Here is a 23,936-nt window from a genome sequence, read left to right as displayed (position 1 = left end):
TTTCTATCTAATTGGGTGTCTAAAAGTTCATGTACCTTATAAAGTAGCCACACAAAGTACTTGGGAGCATAGGTTCTTCAGAAGAGTGAATGCTACCAGAGTAGGCATGAAGAACAGAGGGGTTGATTCTGGGGGAAAACCCCCACTTTCCTTCAGGATGAGACTAATAGTTGAACTGGTCCCCAAATGGCTGATTTTTACATAAAATTGTATGTGGAATTTTCAGGAACAGCATAGTAGTTCACTGGCACACGTGACTTTTGGAGAGTCTTTGCCTTGCCTCTGTTTTCTTTCTGGCCTCGTGCATATGATAAGATGGGGTCCTACTTTCTATTGTGGGTGCAGGCCAATACCAGTAGAACACCTAGAAGGTGCTTATATATCCTCTGAGTTTGGATCTGTGGGTCTGATCAAAAAAGCATGTATTGCTCTTAAATGATAACAGATAAGGAAGACCTCTGATTAGTGGCTGACATTGTGTACAAAACCTCCTCAAAACCAAAATTCATTACTGCCTCTGTGTGTGTTTGTATGTGCATACATTGTACTTGAATTTCAGAGTTCAACACACACCCCATCACCCAAAGGAGGAAAGAAAGAGACACAAAAAGCTGCGTTCTCTTAGAGAGTCATCTGCCCAACAGCAGCAGAGCCACACTAATGAAATAGAATTATCCCCAATGTGGGTTTTCAAACATTCTTCCTAACCTATTAATCTGCTGTTTTCAGTGCCAGAGTGTATTCAGTGCTTTCATAGTGTATTGGTAAAGGGCCAATAATCACAGAATCACAGAGTTGGAAGGAGCCATAGAAGCCATCTAGTCCAACCCCCTGCTCAATGCAGGATCAGCCTAGAGCATCTCTGACAAGCGTTTGTCCAGCTGCCAGTGAGGGGGAGCTCACTACCTCCCTAGATAGCTGATTCCACTGTTGAGCAGCTCTTACTGTAAAAGGTTGCCATTTTTGTAATGAATGCAGTTTCCAGCAGTAAGCTGTTCCTTACAAGATTTTTCTGTACCAAAAATCAAAATATCAGGATTACAGAAATTTTGGTGAGTGCCTGACTTCCTCCTCTTGAATTCTACAGGACTATTCATTCTTACATGAGGGAATTTAGCAAGTCATTTAGGGCTCTTTCCCAAAAGAACACTTTTGAGACATGACTCAGATAGACTGCAAGACTCTAGCAGATTCACTATGAGGTCTGAGGAGTTGTCTTTATTCCTGCACTACAGCCATTTCAGTGGCACAGAGAAGGGCCATGCATTATTTCATATGGAAATATGATACAGGATGGTAAACACAATTCAGTATTCTGAACTGACAGCAGCAGAGCAATTTCATGATCTGTTTTATCAGGCTGCTTTAATGTATCACAAGGTCTATACCACAATAAATGCTCTGGAGCCACCACAAAGTCTGGAAGCAACTGCTCTGCAAAAACTACCATGTGAAAAGGACCTGGGCTTAAACACAGGCTAAGTAATCATAATCTGCATCACAGATATTCAGTTTGTAAATAATCCAAGGTAGGAGGAAGAATATGTTCATTTTGAAAAGGAAATGTAACCAGAATAGTAGGAGAAAGCCCAATTTGTTGAGTCTGTAAGGTGGGGGATAAGTCCCCATCTCCCTTTTTTGCCTTGTTGTCTTGGCCAGCTCTTTTGTTTATACGGCCCCCATTCGACCTCTTAAATTGCTGTTAATGTTTTAGCGTAACGAATTAGTCTCTCATCACGAATCAGGACTCGAAATAAAAAAAAACCCTTCGAGGCCACCATCCTGAAATTGGGGTCATTCTCATTTGCAAGGCAGAGAATCTGAGAACCTTAATGCAAGGAAATTTATTCAAAGACAGAGCCCCGGCGTGATTAGGCCCTTTGTAATTATAGCTCGGAGAGATTCCACTCCAGCCTCCTGCCTCCCTCATGGATTAGCAAGTGAGTCAGAAAAATACACAGGATTTAATTAGAGGCAAATTAAAATTGGTAATGAAATAGGGGCAGTAGCAAATGGCAGGGAGCTGGAAGGGGGAAAAGGGAGCCAGTATCTCTTGGGGCAACACTGCATGTGTACGTGCATTTTCTTTATTTTACATTTAAAAATGTAAAGACGGGCAACGCAGAATAAAGAGGTGGGTTGGGCTGCAAGATGCAAAAAAACCCCACCACCCTCAAAAACTCTGAGGATTTCCAAGCAGTGTGTTGGCAATTAATTGCTCATCTTTTCTTTTCTTCACATTTGGCCAATAATGACAAATTACGTAGGCTGGTTTATAGTAGACCAACCAACCACTCTCAGTTGACTTAAGCAGAAAATGAGAACAAGATCCATGCTCACAAAATGTTTTTTTCTGTGACAGCTTTGTTAGCAAATGGCCCAAAGCCTAGCCTAAAATGGCCCCCCTCCTTTATGTACTCCTCCTGGCTTTTAAAATATCTGTATTACAGCATCATTATATAGAATTCCCCTATGGTAGTGGCCAAATGGAGCTCTTTCATTGGCTTAGAGGTACACTCCATGCACTCAACAAATAACTGGCTCATCATGGCTCACTCAGCATCTATGGCCTCCCATTGGCTGATTCCCCTGTCCCCACAGGCTCAGAAATGTTGAACAAGCCACCAAAGACAGACACATCTCCAACTCTTCTCTGTCAACCAGCCTCACGAAAAGCATCACTAGAAACAGACCTCTGCTGCCTCATCAACGGTCCATACAGATGGCCTCCCAGCACATGCAGCCTCCAAAGGTCACAGAAATAGCCAGGGAGTCACTGCCACCGTAATGCAACTAGGCAGCAAGACCTGGCCCCACTGGGAGTGTTTCTTCACAGGCCATGGCTGCTGCCTTTCCTGTCACTCCCTCTCTTCTCCTCCCCTCAGCCTTGCCCCTAGCCAGAGGCTGTTGCTAGGCAACCAACTTCTGTCAGTAAAGGGAGAGACCTCAGGTGAACAGAATGGGATACAATCCCCTCTCCAAAGCAGTTATTTTCTCCAGGATGGGGGCGGGGGAGAGAGCTGTTGTCTGGAATTCAGTTGTAATCCCAAGAAATCTTCAGTTCATCCGGAGGTTGGCTACCCTGGACATGGCAGCACTGCCTGGATGACTTGATGCCACCTGACTGGCATGACTTACCTAGGCCTGGTTGCTTGCTCTTGTTCAGCAGCAGCCCCCCCCCCCCCCCATGACAGCCAGTGTGACTTAGCAATTGCCAATTCTACATTGGAAAATTCCTGGAGATTTGAGGGGTGGAGCCTGGAGAGGGTGAGTTTTAGGAGGGTTGGGACCTCAGACAGGTACAATGCCATAGACTCCACCCTCCAAACAAGCCATTTCCTCCTTGGAAACCATTGTTGCCAATCCCCAAATGAGGGCTGGAGATCATTCAGAATTGTAACTGCTCACCAGATGATAGACATCAGCTCCCCTGGAGGGGGGGAGTGAATATCTTCATTTGGGTGGGTGGGAAGGAAACCACTTGCCCAGAACTTCTTTCTAGAGCCCATTGTATTTTTCCTCAAAACAGGCCTTATTGCTAATCTTCCTTAACACTCTATTATACTAGTATCTCTTTCTTTGTCTGAGTAATAGGTTTTCTCAGTTGCTGCTGACATGTGCTGACCCCGTGTGTGCTCCACACAGAAGCCTTACTCCCCTTTCCATTGTTATTACATTCATTCTCTCTTCATGGCCAAGAGACCTCAATTCCATCAATCATGATTTTTAAAGATAGCACATAGGCATGTTTATATGTTCATATGTAGTCAAAAGAGACTAGGAAGGGGAATGGTGGATGTACAAGGTGACAGCCTTCAGGAGGTAGTACTGTAATTTATTCATACTATAGATGGACAGTAGGGATCAATCAAACAAAAATGCAGCTGTTACACTAAGCATTTATATTGTTTTCAACATATGGCAAGGCAGGAGCATTGCTTCACAACTTGTACTTTAAAACAAGTTTTAAGGATATTAATTTCAGGTTAGTAACAGCATTTTTGTAGAAACCAGATTATTGCTGTTTGGAGAGTTTTGAAAAGAGCAAAATTGTCCAGTGCAAGAGTTTCATCCATTTTGATTACCTTCTTTTTCTATCCTATTTGCAGAATGCTGTACGCCACAACCTGAGCCTGCATAAGTGCTTTGTGCGAGTGGAGAATGTCAAGGGAGCTGTCTGGACTGTAGATGAACTTGAGTACCAAAAGAGAAGGCCACCAAAGATGACAGGGTGTGTCTGACAGTTTGCCAGTCAGCTTCCTTGGGTAGAGGAGTGCTACAGTTCAGTATCAGAGTGCCTTGGTCTTTCAACATTGGAGGGGGTGGGGAGAAGTATGCAGAAGCTATGAATTATGGACTGCACTCTCAGTTATAGTGGAAATACAAGAAAAGTCTTGCTGGATTGTACCAAAGATCAACATAGTCCAACAATCTGTGCAACTGTAAGAGACCAGGAGCTTTGAAAAAATTCACATGCAGGGAATGAAGACATCAGCTCTAGCCTGTGGCTTGTCTTCAGCATCTTGTGTTCGGAGGTATTCTGGGCATAGAGATCAAATATTACTATCATGGCTATTTTTTATATATTTTATTTTCCAATGAAAATGGGCTTTATTGAAGAGTTCAGCATAGTACAAATTTAACAAAATAATAATGCATACATATTTGATGTTATAATACAATTTATGCAGTAGCAGTAAACTTGTGCTATCTCTATCAGTAGATAGAGACTAAACTAAAAAGAAAGACTTCTAAAAATAAATTAACTTTTTATAAATCATGACTATTTTTAATAGGCTTTCTATATGATTGTTATCTGTTCCTGGAGTTACTGAAGCTAATGGTCATTATATCCACATTCAACCCACTTATCAGTCAGTGTGTTTCCGGGTTGCACAGGTAGATTCTCCCTGGTCTTTATTGTAGTTCCTTTCGGAACCATTTAAAGAGAGTTGTTGTATAGCCACTAAGGTGATTGGCTTTTTCAAGGAGGGAGCACACTTGATGGAAAATGGAAGAAAAACTAGAAGAAATATTGAAGAGGGAGGGATGGAAAAGAGATGCATAAACTGACAACCATGTTTCTTCTACATATTGTTTTCTTTAGGGATTGATATATGCATGATGTTAATCATTGCAGGTTTATGTGTCTAAGCATCACAGCAATAACGAGTATTTTAGAATGCTTTTCTCCACACTAGATGTGTTTGATTATGTTTGTTTGTGCAAAATAAACAAATGAGAAGTGAGGAAACATGAAAGGGAAATATCTGTCACCTACTGAGCCATCAGATTGAACAACATCTGGCATTTGTAACAATACTGCACCTCAAAGTCTGAAATGCAGGGCAATGCAGCATTTGCTCTCGAGTGTAAGTCTGGGTGTTCAGCTTCCTAGCTATTGTACATCCAGTCTGAGGACACACCTAAGATGATGCAACAGACTGATGGCAACAAAGCCTAGCATGCTGTTGGCACTATTTAAAGGTTTAGGTCATAACAAATGAGGAAAAAAAGTGGAACTGATTGCCATCTTCTACCAAACGAGATGAAGACAATGAAGATAAGATTGGATTTATACCCTGCCCTTCACTCAGAGTCTCAAAGTGGCTTTCAATCTTATTCCCTCCCTCTCCCAACAACAAACACCCTATGAGGTAGGTGGGGCTGAGAAAGCTCTGAGAGAACTGCTCTTGAGAGAACAGCTCTGAGAGAACTGTGACTGACCCAAGATCACCCAGCAGGTGCATGTGGAGATGTGGGGAAACAAACCCATTTCTCCCACTTAACCACTTCCCCAAACTCTCCAGCAGTAGTGCATTATTTTTACAGTCTGAAAGAGCAAGAACACTGAATGCCTGCACTCTGCAGCTTTTTTTCCTTCCTTGTTGCCTCTGTTATCCTGTGTAATGCTTGGATATAAATGCTAACAGCTCCTTCTTTTGTTTATAGGAGTCCAACTTTAGTCAAGAACATGATTTCTGGCCTTAGTTATGGAGCACTTAATGCCAGTTACCAGGTAAGACTCCACTACTGAAGACCATTTTATATGCAGTACTGCTCCTGTTATACAAAGGTTATCAGAAAGAGTGGTGTGAGTGGTGTCCTTTCCCCCCTTTCAGCTCCCTGCCATTTTGAATAAAATGCTTGAAATATAAAAATTAGATGTGTAGTGGGTTTAGACTTCCATGTGCCCTTGTTAATGCAGCCAGGTGTGCCTCAGTCTTTCATCAGCCCTGTAAGATTAACCTGAGAACTATGGCCAGAAATACAAGTTTTGTTGCAAAGCCAAATCTGGCAACTCTGCAGCAAAGAGGAGATTTGAGGGATACTATGCAACCTGACCAGTCTTCTACCTCCTGCTTTTTTTCCTAGCAAGGGTACCATATGCTTGTTAGTTGTTAGCTATTTCACATTGAACAGTGGCTGAGGCAGGAAGAATGGTGGCTGGGGAAGCACCTATTTGCCACTAATGCAGCAGATTGTCCCTTCACCCTGCTGTTTTGCAGCTCTTAGAAGTCATGTTAAATATTGCTATAAACTTGGCAGAAATGCTGCTTTCTACATAAATTTAAAAGGAAACATTTTTGTTATGATTACATATAGACGGGAGACAGGGTTTGGAGTTTGTTTTATTTTACCTTTTTTGCATATTTCACCTTAAAAAACATTTTCGGTGGTTTTAAAGCAATTCAAGTGATTTTAAAAAAATGTAAATTCTATCCCATTTTGCAAAAAAGAAAGAAAGAAACAACAATCTACAGAGCATGACCAGTTTAAATAACTTCCCATCTAGAATAATCATTTTGGGGCTCTGGTTTTTGATTGCCAGCAGCCTGCTATCTTGTTTCTTGCAGAATATTGCAGTGTTTTCATATTTGTGATTTCTTATTAAGGGCTAATTGTTTAGGTTGGAAATGGGTGAGTGATAGGAAAGGATGGGCAGCAAATGGCAGATATTTAGGCAATCTCTTTCTCTCTACCTTACTACAACTAAGTTCTGGGTTTGCCAGTATAATTCCCTTTCTGCTTATTCTCTCTGTACAAAGAATATCAAGCTGACAGGGTAGGGAGGTTTAAGACCATGTTGGGAACATGAATAAGCTGAGCATTCAAATATGGAGTAAAGATACTAGAATGATGGACTAAGGGACACTAACAGGGTGCTAACTTGTTTTCTAAGATGAAGGCCTAACTAGAACGATTTAATCAGTTCTAACAAATTAAGCTTCTGGTCTCCCTGAGCAAACAAGAGGAAGATCCTAAGCATTCATAAAAAGCTCACCTTCTGACATCTCTCTGAAACAGTTAGAACCAAGAGTCTGGCATCATTTTTCTATATACAAGAAAACCGAGGCCAAGAAAATCCATTGACAAGTTGTTCAAAAAACCTCAGTCCCCATTTTTCTAACTTATTGGCTCTTTCAGGGCTAGAGGAGCTTTAAACAATAGAACACAATCAACTTGTATTTTCCAAGAGAAACTGGACTATCTTGCAGACCCATTATCAGTGACTTGCTGAAGCTCACTTCAAAAAAATGGAACTGTAATTGTTTTCCTCTTTGAGTATCTTTACAGTATATTTTCCCCTCATCAATTTGTAGTCAGGGAATATTACTGTACTGTGGTTGCTTTATCCCTAGCATTCTGTCTGCTTTCAGGCAGCCTTGGCAGAAAGTAACTTCCCTCTTCTGAACAGCCCCACCATGATCAACACAAGCTCCACTAGTGGCATGCTGCATGTTGGTCATGATGACGTAAGCAGCACTGTAGAACAAGTCAACAGTAATGGCAGCAATAGCCCCCGACTTTCACCACAACAATACAGGTAAGCATTATCTTTCACAGGCGTGCTACCTTCTTCCTGCCATGTTTGGAGATTGGTGTGTAGTTTGGAAACATGGTGTTCAGCTGGGAGAAACAATTATGTGTAGTCAAAGAAAAGTAAATTGAGATTCAGAAATCCAGCTTCTAATGTCAATGAGGAAATATGACTGGTATTTTAGATGGGTTTCTTAGTAATCCCTGCCAGGTTTGCCACTCAAGGCATTCTCCTTCAACACAAACTAGCTGTTGTAGTACCTCACCAACACCATGGGATAAGAGGAGAGTACACTAGAAAAATTATTGTTTTAATTATATATCACTACTTAAGAAATAGAAGATTTATCAGTATTAAGAGTTCTCAGAAATGTTGTTATATCATGAAGACTTGTTGGATTACATTTCTGTTTTCATTAAGGGTGGATCAGATGTGTGATCATTGTTTTCTGTGTGAGAGAAATAGCAGGTTTTCCAGAGTGCACTTTTTTCTCTAAACAGTATCAAAGTATCTGGAAACGTAGTCCACCCTCTCTTCTAATGACTTCCTAAGTTTCAAGTGAATTGGACAAAGGAGTCCAATTTTATAGTCACTTGTATAAGGTACCTCCCCCCCCCCCCCCCGTTATCTCCTGTGTACCATGGAAAAAGGTGTTCAAATGGACACCCGTTTTCTGGAGCAGCATGGGTTTTTCTCCTAAACTTAGTAACTGCAAATAAAAGTAGTTTTTCCAAAGAGTCTGTCTAGCATAATGTCCATCCACCACACTGATTGCATTGCAGAGGAAAAAAAGCCTACCTATTCAAACCTAAGCCATGAAAAATGCAATGTTACCCCAAATCACTAATTAATCTGCAAAAAAAGGTTTTAAAAAACCAGGTAACTCACTAGTTAAAAGCAACCAAAAAGCCAACAAACTGGGGGGAAACCCTCAATGAAAAACAAGAACAAATTCAGAAGCACAAAAAGGAAAGACAAAAAATCAAAACAAGCCAAATATTCAACTGCACAGAACCCAAAACAACAATGAGAATAATACTTCTCTTGAATTCTCCCCCCGCCCCCATTACTAACCCTCCACTGGAGTAGAAGAGCAGAGAAAAGGCTAGCTAATAGCAATAAATGAATCAGACCCATCTGGTGAAAAGCATAGTCCAGGCAGGAGCCATCTGTCTGGGATCTAACTTAACCCAAACAAGGTGTCTCTCTGCTGTAAGGAGCACCATATCGCATACACTGCAAAAATGGCCAATGTAAAGATATGGCTGCAGTTTAAAATTTCCCTCTCTTCCAAGAAAGGTAATACACCTGACTAGTCCTAGAGCTAAGATTAGCTGGAAGAGATGCTGTTTCCTGAAGAATGAGGAGAAACATTTAAAATTAATCAAAAAGTAGTTAGACTGGCTGTGTTCAATTCCTGAGAATTATTTCATGATTTTATCAGATCTGGGAGTCATTCTATAGTCTTTGACTGCCTCAGATGTAGCCTACCTGATCCAATGATGTCAGATGACTTCTAGTACCCACAGTCTCTGACTATACACCCCTAGTCAGAGGGGGGAATCTGCCCAGTTTCAGTAGTAATTTTGTGGGAGTAGTCGTATTGAGAAATTGTAGTCATTTCATATAGACAACCAAAGGGCAATGAGGTTTGGAAGGGGATTCCTTTTAGCAGCAACAGCTTCTGCTAAGTCTACAACTTTCTGTTCCATAGGAAATTTATTAAGACAAGACTATTTGGAGAACTTGAACAAAGTTGTACCATCAATGTTCCTCTAGCCAAATATTCAGTTTTTGACCTGCTTATTCTATTAGTATGGGTTGGTCAGGTAGGTTTTTCAGAAAACCCATTTTCTGGCTCCTGTACAATTTTGTTCCCTTAAGCAAAGCACTATTCTGGTTCTACTTGTTTTCTCCATCTTCCCATTCTTCAGCCATCAAGTCCATGTGAAGGAAGAACCAGCTGAAACAGAGGATGACAGCAGACCTGTTTCTCTTATGGCTACAACCAATCAAAATGTGACGATTCCTGATGAGAGAGACCTGGAGGAGGAATTGCCAGTAGAAGACTTGTCTTAAGGGCCCTCCTTTCTCATCTAGGGCCCAGCACTTCCCTAGAGACAAAGCAATGGCTCCCACCTCCTCAAGGTGACCTTCGGCGTTATCTTGTTTAAGGCACTTCTGCAGCGCAAAAGGGTTTCCATTGCTGAAGGCACACATTTCTTTCCCCTCTGTTACATCCCAATGACTCTATAAAAGACATTCACAGAGGGGGATGTACAAAGAAAAAAACAGAGTTGAGCTTTTTTCCTTCCTTTCTTTTAATTTTTTTTATTTGTAATTGGTGAACGAGGATGGTAGGTTGTTTCTGTCCGAAGACTTCTTTGTTTCCTCCCTCTCCCATCACCCCACCCCTATGGGGATAAAAAGAAGGTGTCTCGTATTGTCTGCTCTGTGTTCTGTCATTTTCAGCTCATATACTGTGTTCCCACAAATCAAGATTTTGGAAGCATCCAGCCCAATGGGGGCAGCATCCAAGCCATGAGCCTCTGTGAATGTTCCCCAATTTTCCTTGGAAAACATTTCCAATAGACTGCCAGTTAGTTCCACTGAGAACTTTGCACTAGAAGGAATATTTCCACACAATCCCACCCCCCCTTGATCCATCTGATATCATCTGTACATTCTGGATCAGCAGCTGGAAACAAGACCTCTGCAGTGGCCATGATGTTTCTATTCATTTTCTGACTGAGAGAGAAACAAAAATCTGCACTGGGTACAATCTGCACACTGTAGGTCAGCAAGCAGCCAAAGGTTGTCTCATGTGTAAAACCACTTGGTTATTCTTTCTCCAACCTGTGTTTGTGCCTCCCTTCCTCTCTCTTGCAAGTTCAAGAAGCAGTTGTGCTTGACGTCTGGTCTTTAAAAGTTTACTCATCAACAAAGTCCAGGGATAAATATCCATTCCATGCCATCACATATTGTGAAACTTTACCAGAAGCTAACACCTTGACAATTGGAAGTCAAGCTTATAAGGGTCCGTCATGAGACTGAATCCAGGGTGTGACTTCTGCAAAGTTAAAGCATTTGCTTTTTGCCTCCCAAGCTTTTATTCTGTCCCTCCCATTTTAAAAACACTTTCTGAGGATGAGACCAGAAAGTGTGACTCTTGCTTGTTTATGGGGAGAACTGGTGGGAAGTAGAATGACCTAGTAGAAGTATGAGTGACTTTGCAAAGCCAGCAAAACTTGAAGCACTTGGGGTGGGATGAGGGAGAAGAAAGGAACAGGCCAAGGTATGTAGCTATGGTCAACAAAACATTTAATTTGTGACCAAACACAGCAAAGCTATGAAGCTCTGGGCTCTTTCTAGCCATTAGCAAGTCTAGTGCAGGTACATCCAGCCCCACAACCAACATGTTAGTAATACCTAGACAGAAGCTACTAATAAGAGGGAACAAAAAGTTTCCAAAATGTTATGTAGATAAAATACATCATTCAGGTAAACAAGCAGTGTTAACCAAAAACCTTTCCAGCATCCTTTGATCATTGTGTGGTTGCCTCGCAATACAATATAGGAAAAATGTTATCCTGCAGCTTTTCTCATCATAGAAGCAACAGGTCTCCAAAGCTTCCCTGCTCTTCCTCCATGAGAAGGCAAACTGTTGCTGCTTCCAAATGCTCTCTCTTGTTGCCGCTGAGATTGGCAAACTAAGGTAAATTAGAGGTGACTGTAGGATTAGGGTGCAGTGGGTGAAGGAAGATGGGTACTGTGCCTTTGATTCTTTAGTTGCCTCATGTATCTTGCCTCATCTGTAACCTGCATTCAAGGCCTACTTGGGGTACAGAAGTTTTAGAGTTGCCTAATGCTTGTTGATGTCTCCAAGCACCATTCAGTTCAGGGGACAGTTAGCAGAGTAAGGAGAAATACATTTTGGGTAAGGAGGTAGTTCAACTACTCAAACTAATATCTGTTTCTCCATGTACAGTGCATTCTAATGGTGTTGGGACTTATATTTAAAGAGCACTTTTAGCAGCAATAGGCCATGATAACAATTCCCCCTCTTTAATCCCCAGGCTTAGCTCAGAGGGTTACAGGAAATCAACTGGCACTCTTTATGCCTTTTAACCTCTACCTTCTTGTAAGAACACAGGACGGCACTCTTCCTATACAGCCCTGATTCTGTTGTGGATCAATAATGGTTGGGATCAAATTTCATGTGCTAACCAGAAATGAATGTCTCACTCAACAAAAGGTGAAATCTGATTAGTTTGTGCAACTTCTCTAAAGCCATTTAGCAGAGCTCTGAAGACTACCTGCTTCATTTTTCTGATAGACACATCTTCTAGAAAGATCCCCTGTTAGTCATACTAGCAAAGTTCTGCCTCAGATTCTAATATACGCAACATGGTCTCTACCACCTTCTTGGTCCATTTCCCTTTTTTCCTTTAAGGATTTTGCTAATGGAAAAAGTTTAACTCTTAATTCACACCATTTAATGTTGCTTTATTTTTATCTAAGCAATTGTATTGTCCCGTAATTTACAGAAATGATACTTCCTCACTAAAGCATTCCTTCAGATAACATGTTAAATTGGTCCATGTTCTGTCAAATCTAGTCAAAGTCAAAAGCTGGAAGAATGAAAATATTCTCCCCCCATTCTTGTATTATAGCTGCAAAGAATACATGAATGCCATAGTCTTCACTCAGAAAATGACCAATGTTTGTCAATTACATTTCCAATAGCCTACACTAGAGGTCTCCACTGAACATACATTCCCTCCCCCATTTCCTAGTTTTTCCAATAGGCAGCAAAAGTGGAGAGATCATCTAGGAGAACCAAGGTAATAGCTATGAGATGAAGGGAAGTAGACTATATCTAGTTACAAAGGGGCAATCTTTAAGCTGTGGTAAATTGGAGATGACCATACTTAAGAGATGTCAATCAAATTGAGGAAACATATAGGAGACCTTCAGAGAGACTGTCCACAGCCAGCAAGTGGTTTGATCTACAAAGACAGCCAAGATTGGAGTATGGAGGCTGAGAACACATCAGAGTCCTGTATCACTTCAGGTCCAGCTCAATTACAGAAGCCATCTGCTATTGGTCTGAACAAATGCACACCACACCTCACTTCTCCTCTCGGGACCACTTTTAAATGATTCCTTAGCAACCCTCTACAGAATGCTTTACAATTGGCTTAACCATTGACCAAAGACCTTTCTTAGACAAGAAGCATAAACCAAAACACTTCCTTTTTATTTTGTTTTGTTGCTTTTATCCTGAGTTTTTTTTTAAAAAAAAAAACTGGCATTGGCCAAAAAAGATAAATTTACAAAGATCCTACATCCCTAGCCCTTTGTTACTTTCTTTTGCTTTTAAGTTATTATTTAAACCAAAGTTTACAGGTGCTGTTTTGTATGTCTTTAATGAAGGTAGGCCAGAGTCATTGATTGCTGCTTTATTTGCTATTTGTTCTTAACTAAGGGTACACCGTGGACCCTAGGTAGGGTTTGCATTTCATGGATCATTTCTGAATGTGTTTCCATCTCACTTTAGTCCTTCCTTTATATATCATAACTGCCTTCATTTCAGCCCTTTACTTTTCAGCAGTTGTTTTCTGCACCATTTGTTATATTTTTCAACCATTGTCTTTTTTGTTAATTTCAAAAGGTGTTGTTATTTTTATCCCTCTTCCTTATCCTCCAGAATGATTGGAAACCATGTGTATTCTTTGAGGCATCAACTGGACAAAGATGTTTGTGAAAAACAGCAGACTCATTGTAGCCCCTCAAGGTATTATGAGTTCCCCTATACATTGTGTAGAATAAAAGGGTAGAATTCTGAAGTTGTCCCGTTTCAAACTAGGTGGTGTGTGCATGAAGGCGCAATGTCATATTTTTCCAATGTTTCCTTTTTTAAGGCTCAATAGTTTACTAAACTATTCCACTGGGATGAAAGCTTAGTAGTTGTCTTCCTGCTGCAGTACTTTATTATATGCAGGAACTTTGAATGTGGGTGTGAAAAACTTGACACTTCACATCCCTGCAATCTGAAATGACACCTTCCAGAAATCTACAACCTCATTCTGTGCAGTGTGTAAACTTATGCTCATTGAATCATGGTGAATTAAGATAGTCTCCTATTGAGTTTCTGGGCAAAATGTAGTGTTTATTCCACAGTGTTATTAATTTATCCCTTTCCGTCCATTCCTACTAATGCAGCTGTCTTGTTATCAATTTGAACTCTTCAAAGATGCCTCCATCTTGACTCACTTACCTCAGTCTGTTTATACTCCTGCCTGGTACAGTATCCATTTTGTGTGTTGGGCACCCGCAGCTGGTCCTGAGCTGCCCAGTATATATGTTGTTCTGCCAGTATTAACATGGTGTTTCCTGGTACTGTGTACAGTCAAGGTCTGAACTGTAAGCATTCCCACTTGTGGGATTCTCTTTCTCTAGAAATATAATTGTCTCTGTTTAAACCAAAACCTTTGCCTTCCTGTTTGGGTTTGTTCACCTTGACCTACTTAAATGGAGAGGTCCCAGAAAAGGGAGCCTGGTGCTCATGGGTAATATGTTTGCCACCCACTATTCCAAACCAATAGGAAGATAAATAACTAATGATAAATTGTTGCTTTAGTGTTGGTTATACAAAAGCCAGTTTATTAAAATAGTAAAACTTTGCCTGAGTTGTGTCAGTTGGGGCTACACACAGGGAATCCATATTTGATTGCTCCCTGATGAAGGGGGCCCTCTAAGACATGCTTGCTGTCATACAGAAAACTAAGCTAAATTCTCCCTAACTTGCTACTTTTCTTCTTCAGGGGAGCCATTCAGACATTCAACACCCTTCCTGTATATGCACATACCTGCAGCCTGAAGTGGGTATAGTTCAGGAAAAGCTTTCCAAAAGAATAGGGATATAAAGGAAGCTGATCTAGAGATGGAACAGCCATTATGGTTTCAAATGACTTGCATTGCAATGGTATTGACTTAACAATAATGTCTAACCTATCACTGGATTAGGCACCTATTATACCTCTCATGAGTATAGAGTTTCTAGGGATCCCAGGTCCTATTTTTTACCCAGAATGAATCTTTTCCCATTTCATAATACACTGTTAACCATTTCTGTCAGTTATAGCCCCTCTCCATGTAGCAGTATTAATGTATATGTTCAGAGGATAGTTCTAGACCAAGTTTTCACGAAAGTATAATCATGTGATCTGGACCATACAGACTAGAGGAGGGGGCCTCCTATGATTAAATGTTCCTCCATATAAAATATAATTCCACTGAAAACTAGATAGTGTTGTGAAGGGTTCTCTCTGATGCATGTTTTTTTATATATAACATTTTTATTATAGATTCAGGTGGGTAGCCACGTTGGTCTGAAGCAGCAGAACAAAGTTTGAGTCCAGGGGCACCTTTTAAGACCAACAAAGTTTTATTCAAGGTTTAAGTTTTCATGTGTAAACACACTTCTTCAGACTGTATCTAAAGAAGTGTGCTTGCACAGGAAAGATTGTAACTTGAATAAAAATGTGTTGGTCTTAAAGATGCCACTGAACTCAAACTTTGTTTTCATTTTTTTTTATATAGTAAGCTGGCATTCAAGCCCCCATATACAACATGAAGTAGTTCAATACAGACACAGACTTACCATATCAGTGAAAACTAAGCCATAGTATAACTAATCATAGAAAGAGAACTGAGTATGCTCATCTATGATGGAAATTATTAGTGTTTGGATCCTCAGGCAAGTAATCCCTGCCTCATAGAATGCCAGATTGGCATGCAGTCCTATTTTGCAATCAACAAGCTTTAAAAAAATTGGATGTGCTGTCCTGCAACATCACTGCCTTGCATGTTGAAGCCAGGCTTTTGCTACAGACTGGGCAAGATTGGATATGTATGTATATGTGTATATAAATATATCACTGTGCGGTTTGGCTTTGTTTTGAATCTCTCTGGCTTTTGAATCAATTCCTGGTCCTGATAGGAACCAGCATGTACCTCTGAGTTTGAGTAATAAAAGATGAGATCTTAAAGGCTGAAACGCACAACATCAAGCTTTATATCTGTGGACATTTGAATGGTTTTTAATGTAAGGTCATTCTTCCTCTATTTCTCATCCCTCCTAGGGGTGCCAGCCTCCAGGTGGGACCTGGGGATTCCCCCAGAATTACAGTTCATCCTCAAACTACAGAGATCAGTTCCCCTAGAGAAAATGGATGCTTTGAAGGGTAGACTCAATGGCATTGCCCTACTGCAAGTCCTTTTTCTCCCCAGGCTCCATCCCCAAATCTCCAGAAGCTCCCCAACCTGGACCTGGCAATCCTACCCCCCCCCCCCACGCATCCCCTACTGGTAAGCAGGGGGGATCTGGTGACCCAAATCCGGCCCCATAATGGGTTTTTGTTGTTTTTTTAATTATATGTTCCTGCCTTTACTAGCAATTACTTCTTACAACTGGAATATGATTTACTCTTGCTCACTTATATATGTTGTAAAATAGCACCACACTGCCCCCATAAAAAGTGTAATGCAAAGCAAGAGTGTTCAGATCTTTATACCTTTAAGTTCTGGGTCATTTACATGCGCTGTCACACACACATATGGGGCCTCTTTGATAGGTTTCCATGTGTACCTTTTGGTCTGCTTACATATGTTAAACAACAAAGATCAGCTCTTGTAGAATTGCAGACACTGTCAACAGACCAGCAGACCTCAAATTTATTCATATCAGCAGCAGATTTCCCGTTGGTTTCCCCTGTAAATAGATCAAGGTCTACCCAATCCCACAGAATGTTCTTGACTAGTAACAAGAAGGATGTTCTTTTATTTGGCTTTAAACTTGTTTACTAACACTGACTCAACCCTTGGACACCATTTTAAGGGTGTCCAGACAGAGAATGTAGTTCATTATTACTGAACTAAGGTGCTTACTAAGACTGATTTTGGAAATTACTGTGCTCCACTTTACCTTAAAGAAGAGAAACTTCCTGTGATAATTTTCTTGTTGTGTTCTGTTAAAAAGAGATTAAGGCTTTGGTTAGCAACATTTTCTTTTATCTTCTGGTGTTTAAATGTGATTCAAATTACCTTATATGGTCTCTAATGTTCTGGCCTTTGAATGTCCTGGCCTAGAATTGTTTTGCCTGATACCCATGGAAGGTTTCTTTAATGCTCAGCTTTTCTGGGTCCACAAAAGGGCTTTCCAAGCTAGCAACATAAACTATTTAGAACCAATCAACAACATTATCCTAGAGTTCAGGTGGCTATGATGCAAGCAACTATAGGGCATACAATAACCTGTTCACCTCGCTCTTGTTCTTGGATACAAAGTGGGTTTATTTCTCTGGGTTTATGCTAACTTAATAGTAAAGGTCAAGAGTACCCAGGGATCAAGTGGGACTCCAAGTAATGAAAGGATGTTATTTCCCTAGTATTAGCAGAATAAAGTAATTTTTCCTGGCCCCTTTCTGACAAAATCTGGCTGTAAAGGGGGAGAGGCTATAATGCATACCCCATAATGGCTGAATCCTCTGGTCAACCTGCACCAAAGTCATGTTTTCGTCTGCAAGATTATCTCTTTGTCTGGCATCGCAAATGTGTTCACACAGACTTGTAACCAGCTGGCCTTTGATTTCTTATGGCATGTTCCAAATACTGTCCTATTTCTATTACATTTTCACTTGTTCAATAATGTCACTTTTAAAAAGACACCCCATATGTATATGTAAACACATGTACACACATGGAACTGTCCAGAAAGGAATATATAAGATCATCTTTTAAACACCTATTGCATCTATTTGGTTTTTTCCACATAATCAAAAATTCATATTGCATTATTATTGTTCCACATGTCATCTTGGAAAAATTGTATAGAAGTATGATTTATTTTACTTGGTTTGAAGCTGTTATGGTTTTGTTCTATTCTACCCCCCCCCCCATTGCTGGACCATCAGCATACCTGGTCTTGACCATCTTTTTCTTTGCTTGAAATTATCATGACATTTCTAGCCTTTCTTGAGGTTTTGCAATAGTTTTACAATAGTTAGGTACATCTGTTTCACACAAACAGCTTTTCACAACACTTTCACTCCTCTCAAACTACAATTAAAACTTAACATTTAAAATTTCATGGCTTAGTTGTTACCTCAAAATGGATTTTAAAGGGGTAATGTGGGAAAAACCAAACAACTTGTAGCAGGATAGTGTGTGTATGTATATATTGATATATATGCTGGTTGAAAATCTACTAAAAGTAGTTTATTGTTGTCTATTTAACTATCCTGTGATGAAACTAATGCAGGGAATATTTTAGGGTTTTTTTCTTGTTCTGGAATTTAGGAAGCCATTCTTGTCTCTCTGTTTGACTTGACTTGGATGCTGTTCCAATTTTTATGTTGTCTTTGGGCTCCCCCCCCCCTGTAAACTAGCTGGTAGAAATGGTGAGGGTGGGAGGAGCCAGAAAGACCATTGTGCAAAAAAAAAAAAAAAAGGACACCAGTGTAATCTTTTTTCTTCCCTCCTTGCATCTTGGGAGTTGGAGAAGTAAGATCAGAAGCAAAACATTTGTACTAAACCAAAGGTGTGTGTTTCTGTTTTGTATTTTGTTTACATAATTTTAATATAAGCATTTTTCAAGGACAGAGACAAATATCCCACTCAGAAGAATCCACATGGTCCTGTTCTGTTTGATCAATACCCTGAATGTCAAAGGTGTTGGATCCAGGTGTTCAGTTGCACAAGAATGTGGCCACACTGTGTACCATTTGTAGGGAGGGTTCAGATTGAGATCATTCAAAAGTGCTTGAAAGATCTGTCAACTTGGAGGTCTTACTCATGGCAGTAAGGCTGCTCTCCGAGTGAAATACTGGGGACTCCTTATGTCACCCTTGATAACGTGCTAGATAGCAACAATTTTCTTGTTGCCTTTCCCAAAGAACTGAGGCTCTGCTTCTCTGAACTTTTCACCACTTGACATTCTTGTCTTCCAGATCTCTCATTGAATCTCAGGTGGCAGAAAAACACCCACAAGCCAATGACTAGTGACTTGTAAGATCACACCAGCTAAGCAGTTCAGTACAAGTCAGGGTGGAGGGGTCACTAATCTCCTTGAATGGAAATAGGAGGTTAACATGTCTACAGAAACAACCTGATTTGTTCATTTGTAATACTTTACTTTGGCCCTCAGGGGCTCCTTCTAATTAAACCTTTTATCTTGCTAATGGATCTCTTCTTCCTCATCCTAGTCCCCAACATATGGTGGGAGGGGTGGGGGACTGTGGCATGTCAGCCCTTGTCCACTGTCTTTTCCTGTTCCTGGTACCCAGGAAAGTGCAAATAAGGGGAAGACATGTAGGGACCTTACTATTGTGGGGTTGTTGTTTTTTTGCCTCACATTTATTGGTTTGATGTGATCCTCCTTTTGGCAGGTGGCAGATCAGTGTGAAGAGAAAGGCTAGGGAGGGTTGCGGGGTTGTCTTCAAAGCTTTGAGCCATCCTCCTCTACTGCTTCACACTGCCGTATTTCAACCCTGTACAAAGGAAATAGCATTGCTGTGTATTTGTACTCTGGACTTCTGTGTGTCTGCTCTGGCAGACAGTAAACCCTTGTACAGTAGATCTAGCTGCATGTAATCTGTATGGACAATGGCATTATAAAATGCAATAAAACTAAATTGCCTATGAGGTGGTTGTGACTTTTTAAAAAGGTATCTTCTCCAGTTCCTCTCTAATCCTGTTCTTTCCATGTGTTTCTGCTAGATTTCCCACATGCTTCTCTAACCTGTTGAAAGCATTCTCAGCATTGTTTAGCATTTCAAGATAGATAGATAGATAGATAGATAGATGGATAGATGGATAGATGGATAGATAGATAGATGGATATTGATGTAGCAGGGAGCTACCATCTTCCATGGGAAGTGATTCTCTTTGGGTCTATGTGTTGAGGTAACCTGCATTCTGCTTAATTGCTTTGTGTAAGCTGCCCCTCTGCAATTAATCTGATCTTCTGGGAACTTGCATAAAGGACAGTGATGCTTGATAGTAAGCCCACCTGAGGGAAGGAATAACTGTCATGCCCTGAAATCACAAATGGAAAATATGAATTGATACATTTTCATTTTGAGTTTAAAATGAATTATGCTTTCTGATTCTGTTGCATTTCATTTCTCCCTTTGAATCTGGTGTCAATCTATTTGCAGTTCTAAAGGTTCTGCTCAAATTGTCAGCAACAGCTTAAAGAGAACATCTCTCTCTCTTTTTCCTGAATGGAAATCTGATCTATTTGTACCATGAAAACCATGGTTAGCCTTAAAACAGTTTGAGGCTTAGACAAAAAGATCAAAACTGCCTCTTTGTTCCTAGAATTTTTTATGGTCCTTCCTTGTTCACTTGCTCCAGTGGTTGTCAAAGTTAACTGAGAAATTATCTATCTCTGCCCCTCAGGCAGGTGAAGCAGCCCACACTACCACAACTCTATAAAGCAGATAACACTACTGTAATCTGCATTCCTAAATTGCATTCTGGTACCTTCCTTCACCATATTAAGCAATTCCTCAAACAGTAAGAAGCCTGGTGAAGCATTGATGGGTTTAGTTTCCCTTGAATGAAAACACACTCGAGAGTTAATGATGTCTTTGTAATACTTGTTTACAAATGTACAAACAGCAAAGTGGAAACTGATTTCTACAATAGGCAGCAAAAACTGCCTCAGTTTCCCAAACTAACAGCATGGACAGCCACAGTCCCCAGGATGGTTCCAGTCCATTTAACTCCAGTTATAAACTCTTTGTTCACCACTGTTACAAACTGTTCTTCTGCCATCAGCAGAAGGCAGCCATCTTTCAAAGGCTGGAGATGGGTACCAGAACACTGAGGAAAATTTTCTCAGTCATCAAGTAAAAGAAGAGTTCTTTGGTTAGTTCCTATTAGTTTGTCAGGCAAACCTAGTGATCAAGTGGATTCATTCAAAGTGATCAAGAGACATAAACATGCCCTTCTCTCCCACAAAGTATTGGTCCTTAGAAGACTTCTAGAGAACCTACAGTTGATCCTGGCAAAAGATCAAGTACATACAGGATGAATACATGTCAGCTATTTCTGTATTTATTTTCCACACAAAAAACAGTCTGTAGACAGTTACATTACCCCCCCCCCCCTCCTTTCCTAGAATGTATTCATCAGTATACATCACCAATAAATGTTATTGTCCCATTAGGCAAAGTTTTTCCAATTAATTCCATCACCAAAAAGTAAAAATCTCAAGTAGTACCTATTCCCACAAACTGGGTCTCAGGCACATGCTTATTTTCCAGGCATACCAGTATTCAGTTTCCCCTACTCACAAACATGGCCAAATTTCCTTGTCTTACAGTGCAGAGTTTCATCCTTCTAAGTCCATCTGTCCTTCAACAGACTTAGAAAGGTGTAATTCTGCTTAGGCTTTCACAGCTACTGTTGCCTCTCCTGCCACTGCATTATTTTCTAAGATCACTGGGTGTCACTGACATAAGGAAGCAAAGGAAAAATGAACTTATCTCCAGGATTTACTGAAGGCATTTTCATTAACAGTTGCTTTCCAAACAACCAGCTAAATCAGATTTGCTTTTTTCATATTTAGTCTTCAGTTCATGGTATTTTCTGCTGCCCTAAATGCAGAAGCATCTTAAGAGTTAAGACATTTCTTTCTAGACATCCCAAATACTTCTCAGTGGATCAGCACAGGGATCTTAGCTGAGCACTTGCCTCCAAGCAGCACTGTCAGCCGAATACACCCACTTTTCCATATTATAAAACAAAACAGGAGTCCAATCCATACAAGAGGCTTTTTTTTCCTGGTGGCATGTGTAAATCTTAATTTGCATGCCTGGAAGTCATGGTGATTTCTGGTGACCCCTAATGGGACTAGGACATTTTCAGAGAGGTGGCTTGATATGCCTGCATTTGCATTCCAGCCATGATATTCCTTTGGAGGTCTTCCTTCCATGTACTTGCCAGGATTGGCCCTGTTTAACTTCTGAGATCTGATTGCGATTGAGTTTGCTTGGGCTATTTAGGTCAGAGAAATTTAGGTATCCTTTTGAAAGGATAACAACAGTCTCTCTTGAAGTCAGTCTTGTCCTGATCTTCAAATGGCAATTTCCTCACTAAGTCTTTTGCCATCATGGATAATTTCACCCCCTTTGGTCAGAATGTGAATGAAACAAAATCTCAAATGTTAGGCACTTGGTTGGACTCTTAAATACCCCCATTCTATTTAGCCAGTTTGGTGTATTAAAGAGCTGTGGACTCTAAGCTGGAGAACTGGGTTTGATTCCCCACTCCTCCACATGCAGTCCGCCAGGTGAGCTTGAGTCAGTCACAGTTCTCTCAGAGCTGTTCTCTCAAGAGCAGTTCTTTCAGAGCTCTCACAGCTGCACCTACCTCAAAGGGTGTCTGTTGTGGGGAGGGGAAGGAAACGTGATTTTAAGCCACTCTGTTCCTGTTTCTTGGCAAAAGATTTCTGAGCACCTTTCCATGAAGCTTACATGATAAGTATCTTCTCAGTAAGGTGGTCCAAGATATTGCCTCCTGTCTTTCCTCACTGACACCTTAGTATTTCCAGATCTCAACGTGCCTCAGGCAATTCCTGCATAGTGTCCTCATTCCTGCCATTTCTGTGCTGCCTTCTGTCTTCCCATGCCTCATGCCCTTGTGACTACAGTGCAATTTTTTTATCTGAGGGTATATTATGTTGGGCTAGATCCACCTAGGCTGGCTGCCAGTAAATCCCTAGTCCATTTCATTGTCACAACACATGGACTTCTAGATTAAGCCTCATCTAAGGACCTCTTTGGGAGGTATGGAAATTGTAGAGGCCTGATCTCTCTCAATAAGGGCTTCCTAGGAAGCACATAGGATAAAACAAGCATGTGAAGGGGTTGTTCTTGCCTGTGACTCCAACAGGCACCTGCCTCCTCCCCCAGCCACTTACTTCCATTGTAAGTAAGTAAAATTTTATTTATATCCCGCCCTCCCCCACCAAAGCAGGCTCAGGGCGGCTAACAACATCCATAAGCAAACAATACAGTAGATAAAAACATTAAATTAACATTATTTAAAACCAGTCAATACTTAATTAAAACATTACTAAATCTGACGGTAACATTGTTGTTTTGACGCTATCCCTGTCAGTTGACATAATAATAAACAAGGTCCCTGAACCGAACCATTTTGGCGTTTTCCTTTATTACAACTATAATTCAGCAGTTCATGAACGCCAGCTTGAAGAGGGTGGTCTTGCAGGCCCTGCGGAACTGTTGGCTGCACATTCTCTTTCTTCACCTCCTGCAGTCCTTCTCAGCAACTTTCCATTCTCTCCAACTATCAACAGCAACATTCCATAGTCTGGTCTTGTCAGCTGCTCTTCAATCTCCCCAGACACTCCCAACTGGGTTTCTGGATCCACTATGCCCCTTTGTCTCTGCTATTCATCTGGACTCTTGCCTCTTCATGCGCATCTCCCAGATCCCTTCATGTTTGTCTTTTAGTTCCTCACTTGTTTTAAGGTAGAGAAAGATATTGGATTTATATCCCACCCTATACCCTGAATCCCAGAGTCTCAGAGCAGTGACAATCTCCTTTACTCCCCCACCCAACACCCTGTGAGGTAGGTGGGGCTGAGGGAGCTCTTACAGCAGCTGCCCTTTCAAGGACAACTCCTACAAGAGCTATGGCTTACCCAAGGCAATTCCAGCAGCTGCAACTTGTAAAACTGTTGCTGAGAAATCTCCATTCTGTACTGGGTTTGATCTTGTAACATGTATATTTTTTGCCAGAAGTTCTATTGTTCTGCTCACTTACCATTTGTCTCCAGGAAACAATTGCCATCTCTGACACCAGTATTAAATGCTTGCCGCTTTCCTGAATGTTAAGGCATCTAGGTCAACACTGAAGAGTGTCAGATTGGAGGGAGGGGGGATTGTAATGCCATATGGGTTAGCATTGAAAATTTAAAATTAAGACTTGTAACCATATGTTATCAATAAATTGTTAAAACACAACACTGAAGAGTGTCAGTTCCATTGAATAAAGAGCACCTGGAGACTTAATATAT

General features: G+C 40.7%; 1 protein-coding gene across 7 annotated transcripts in view; it reads left to right on the top strand.

The window, feature by feature from the left end:
- Window positions 1–14,313, top strand: part of FOXP4 (forkhead box P4) — a 195,298-nt gene extending 180,985 nt beyond the window's left edge. For 4 of the 7 annotated variants that reach the window (XM_060231437.1, XM_060231435.1, XM_060231436.1 and 1 more), the window contains exons 14-17: window positions 4,110–4,231; window positions 5,953–6,019; window positions 7,644–7,828; window positions 9,757–14,313. In XM_060231437.1, the coding sequence (XP_060087420.1) occupies window positions 4,110–4,231; window positions 5,953–6,019; window positions 7,644–7,828; window positions 9,757–9,901 (519 nt within the window). In that variant the 3' untranslated portion in view covers window positions 9,902–14,313. The remainder of the gene's footprint in view (window positions 1–4,109; window positions 4,232–5,952; window positions 6,020–7,643; window positions 7,829–9,756) is intronic. The other 3 variants (XM_060231440.1, XM_060231438.1, XM_060231439.1) reach the window with 1 other exon arrangement.
- Window positions 14,314–23,936: the final 9,623 nt, after the last annotated feature.

The sequence above is a fragment of the Heteronotia binoei genome, chromosome 2 (assembly GCF_032191835.1).
Source record: "Heteronotia binoei isolate CCM8104 ecotype False Entrance Well chromosome 2, APGP_CSIRO_Hbin_v1, whole genome shotgun sequence".
Lineage (NCBI taxonomy): Eukaryota > Metazoa > Chordata > Lepidosauria > Squamata > Gekkonidae > Heteronotia > Heteronotia binoei.
The sequence above is the reverse complement of the archived record's forward strand: the minus strand, read 5'-3'. Positions and strand labels throughout refer to the sequence as shown.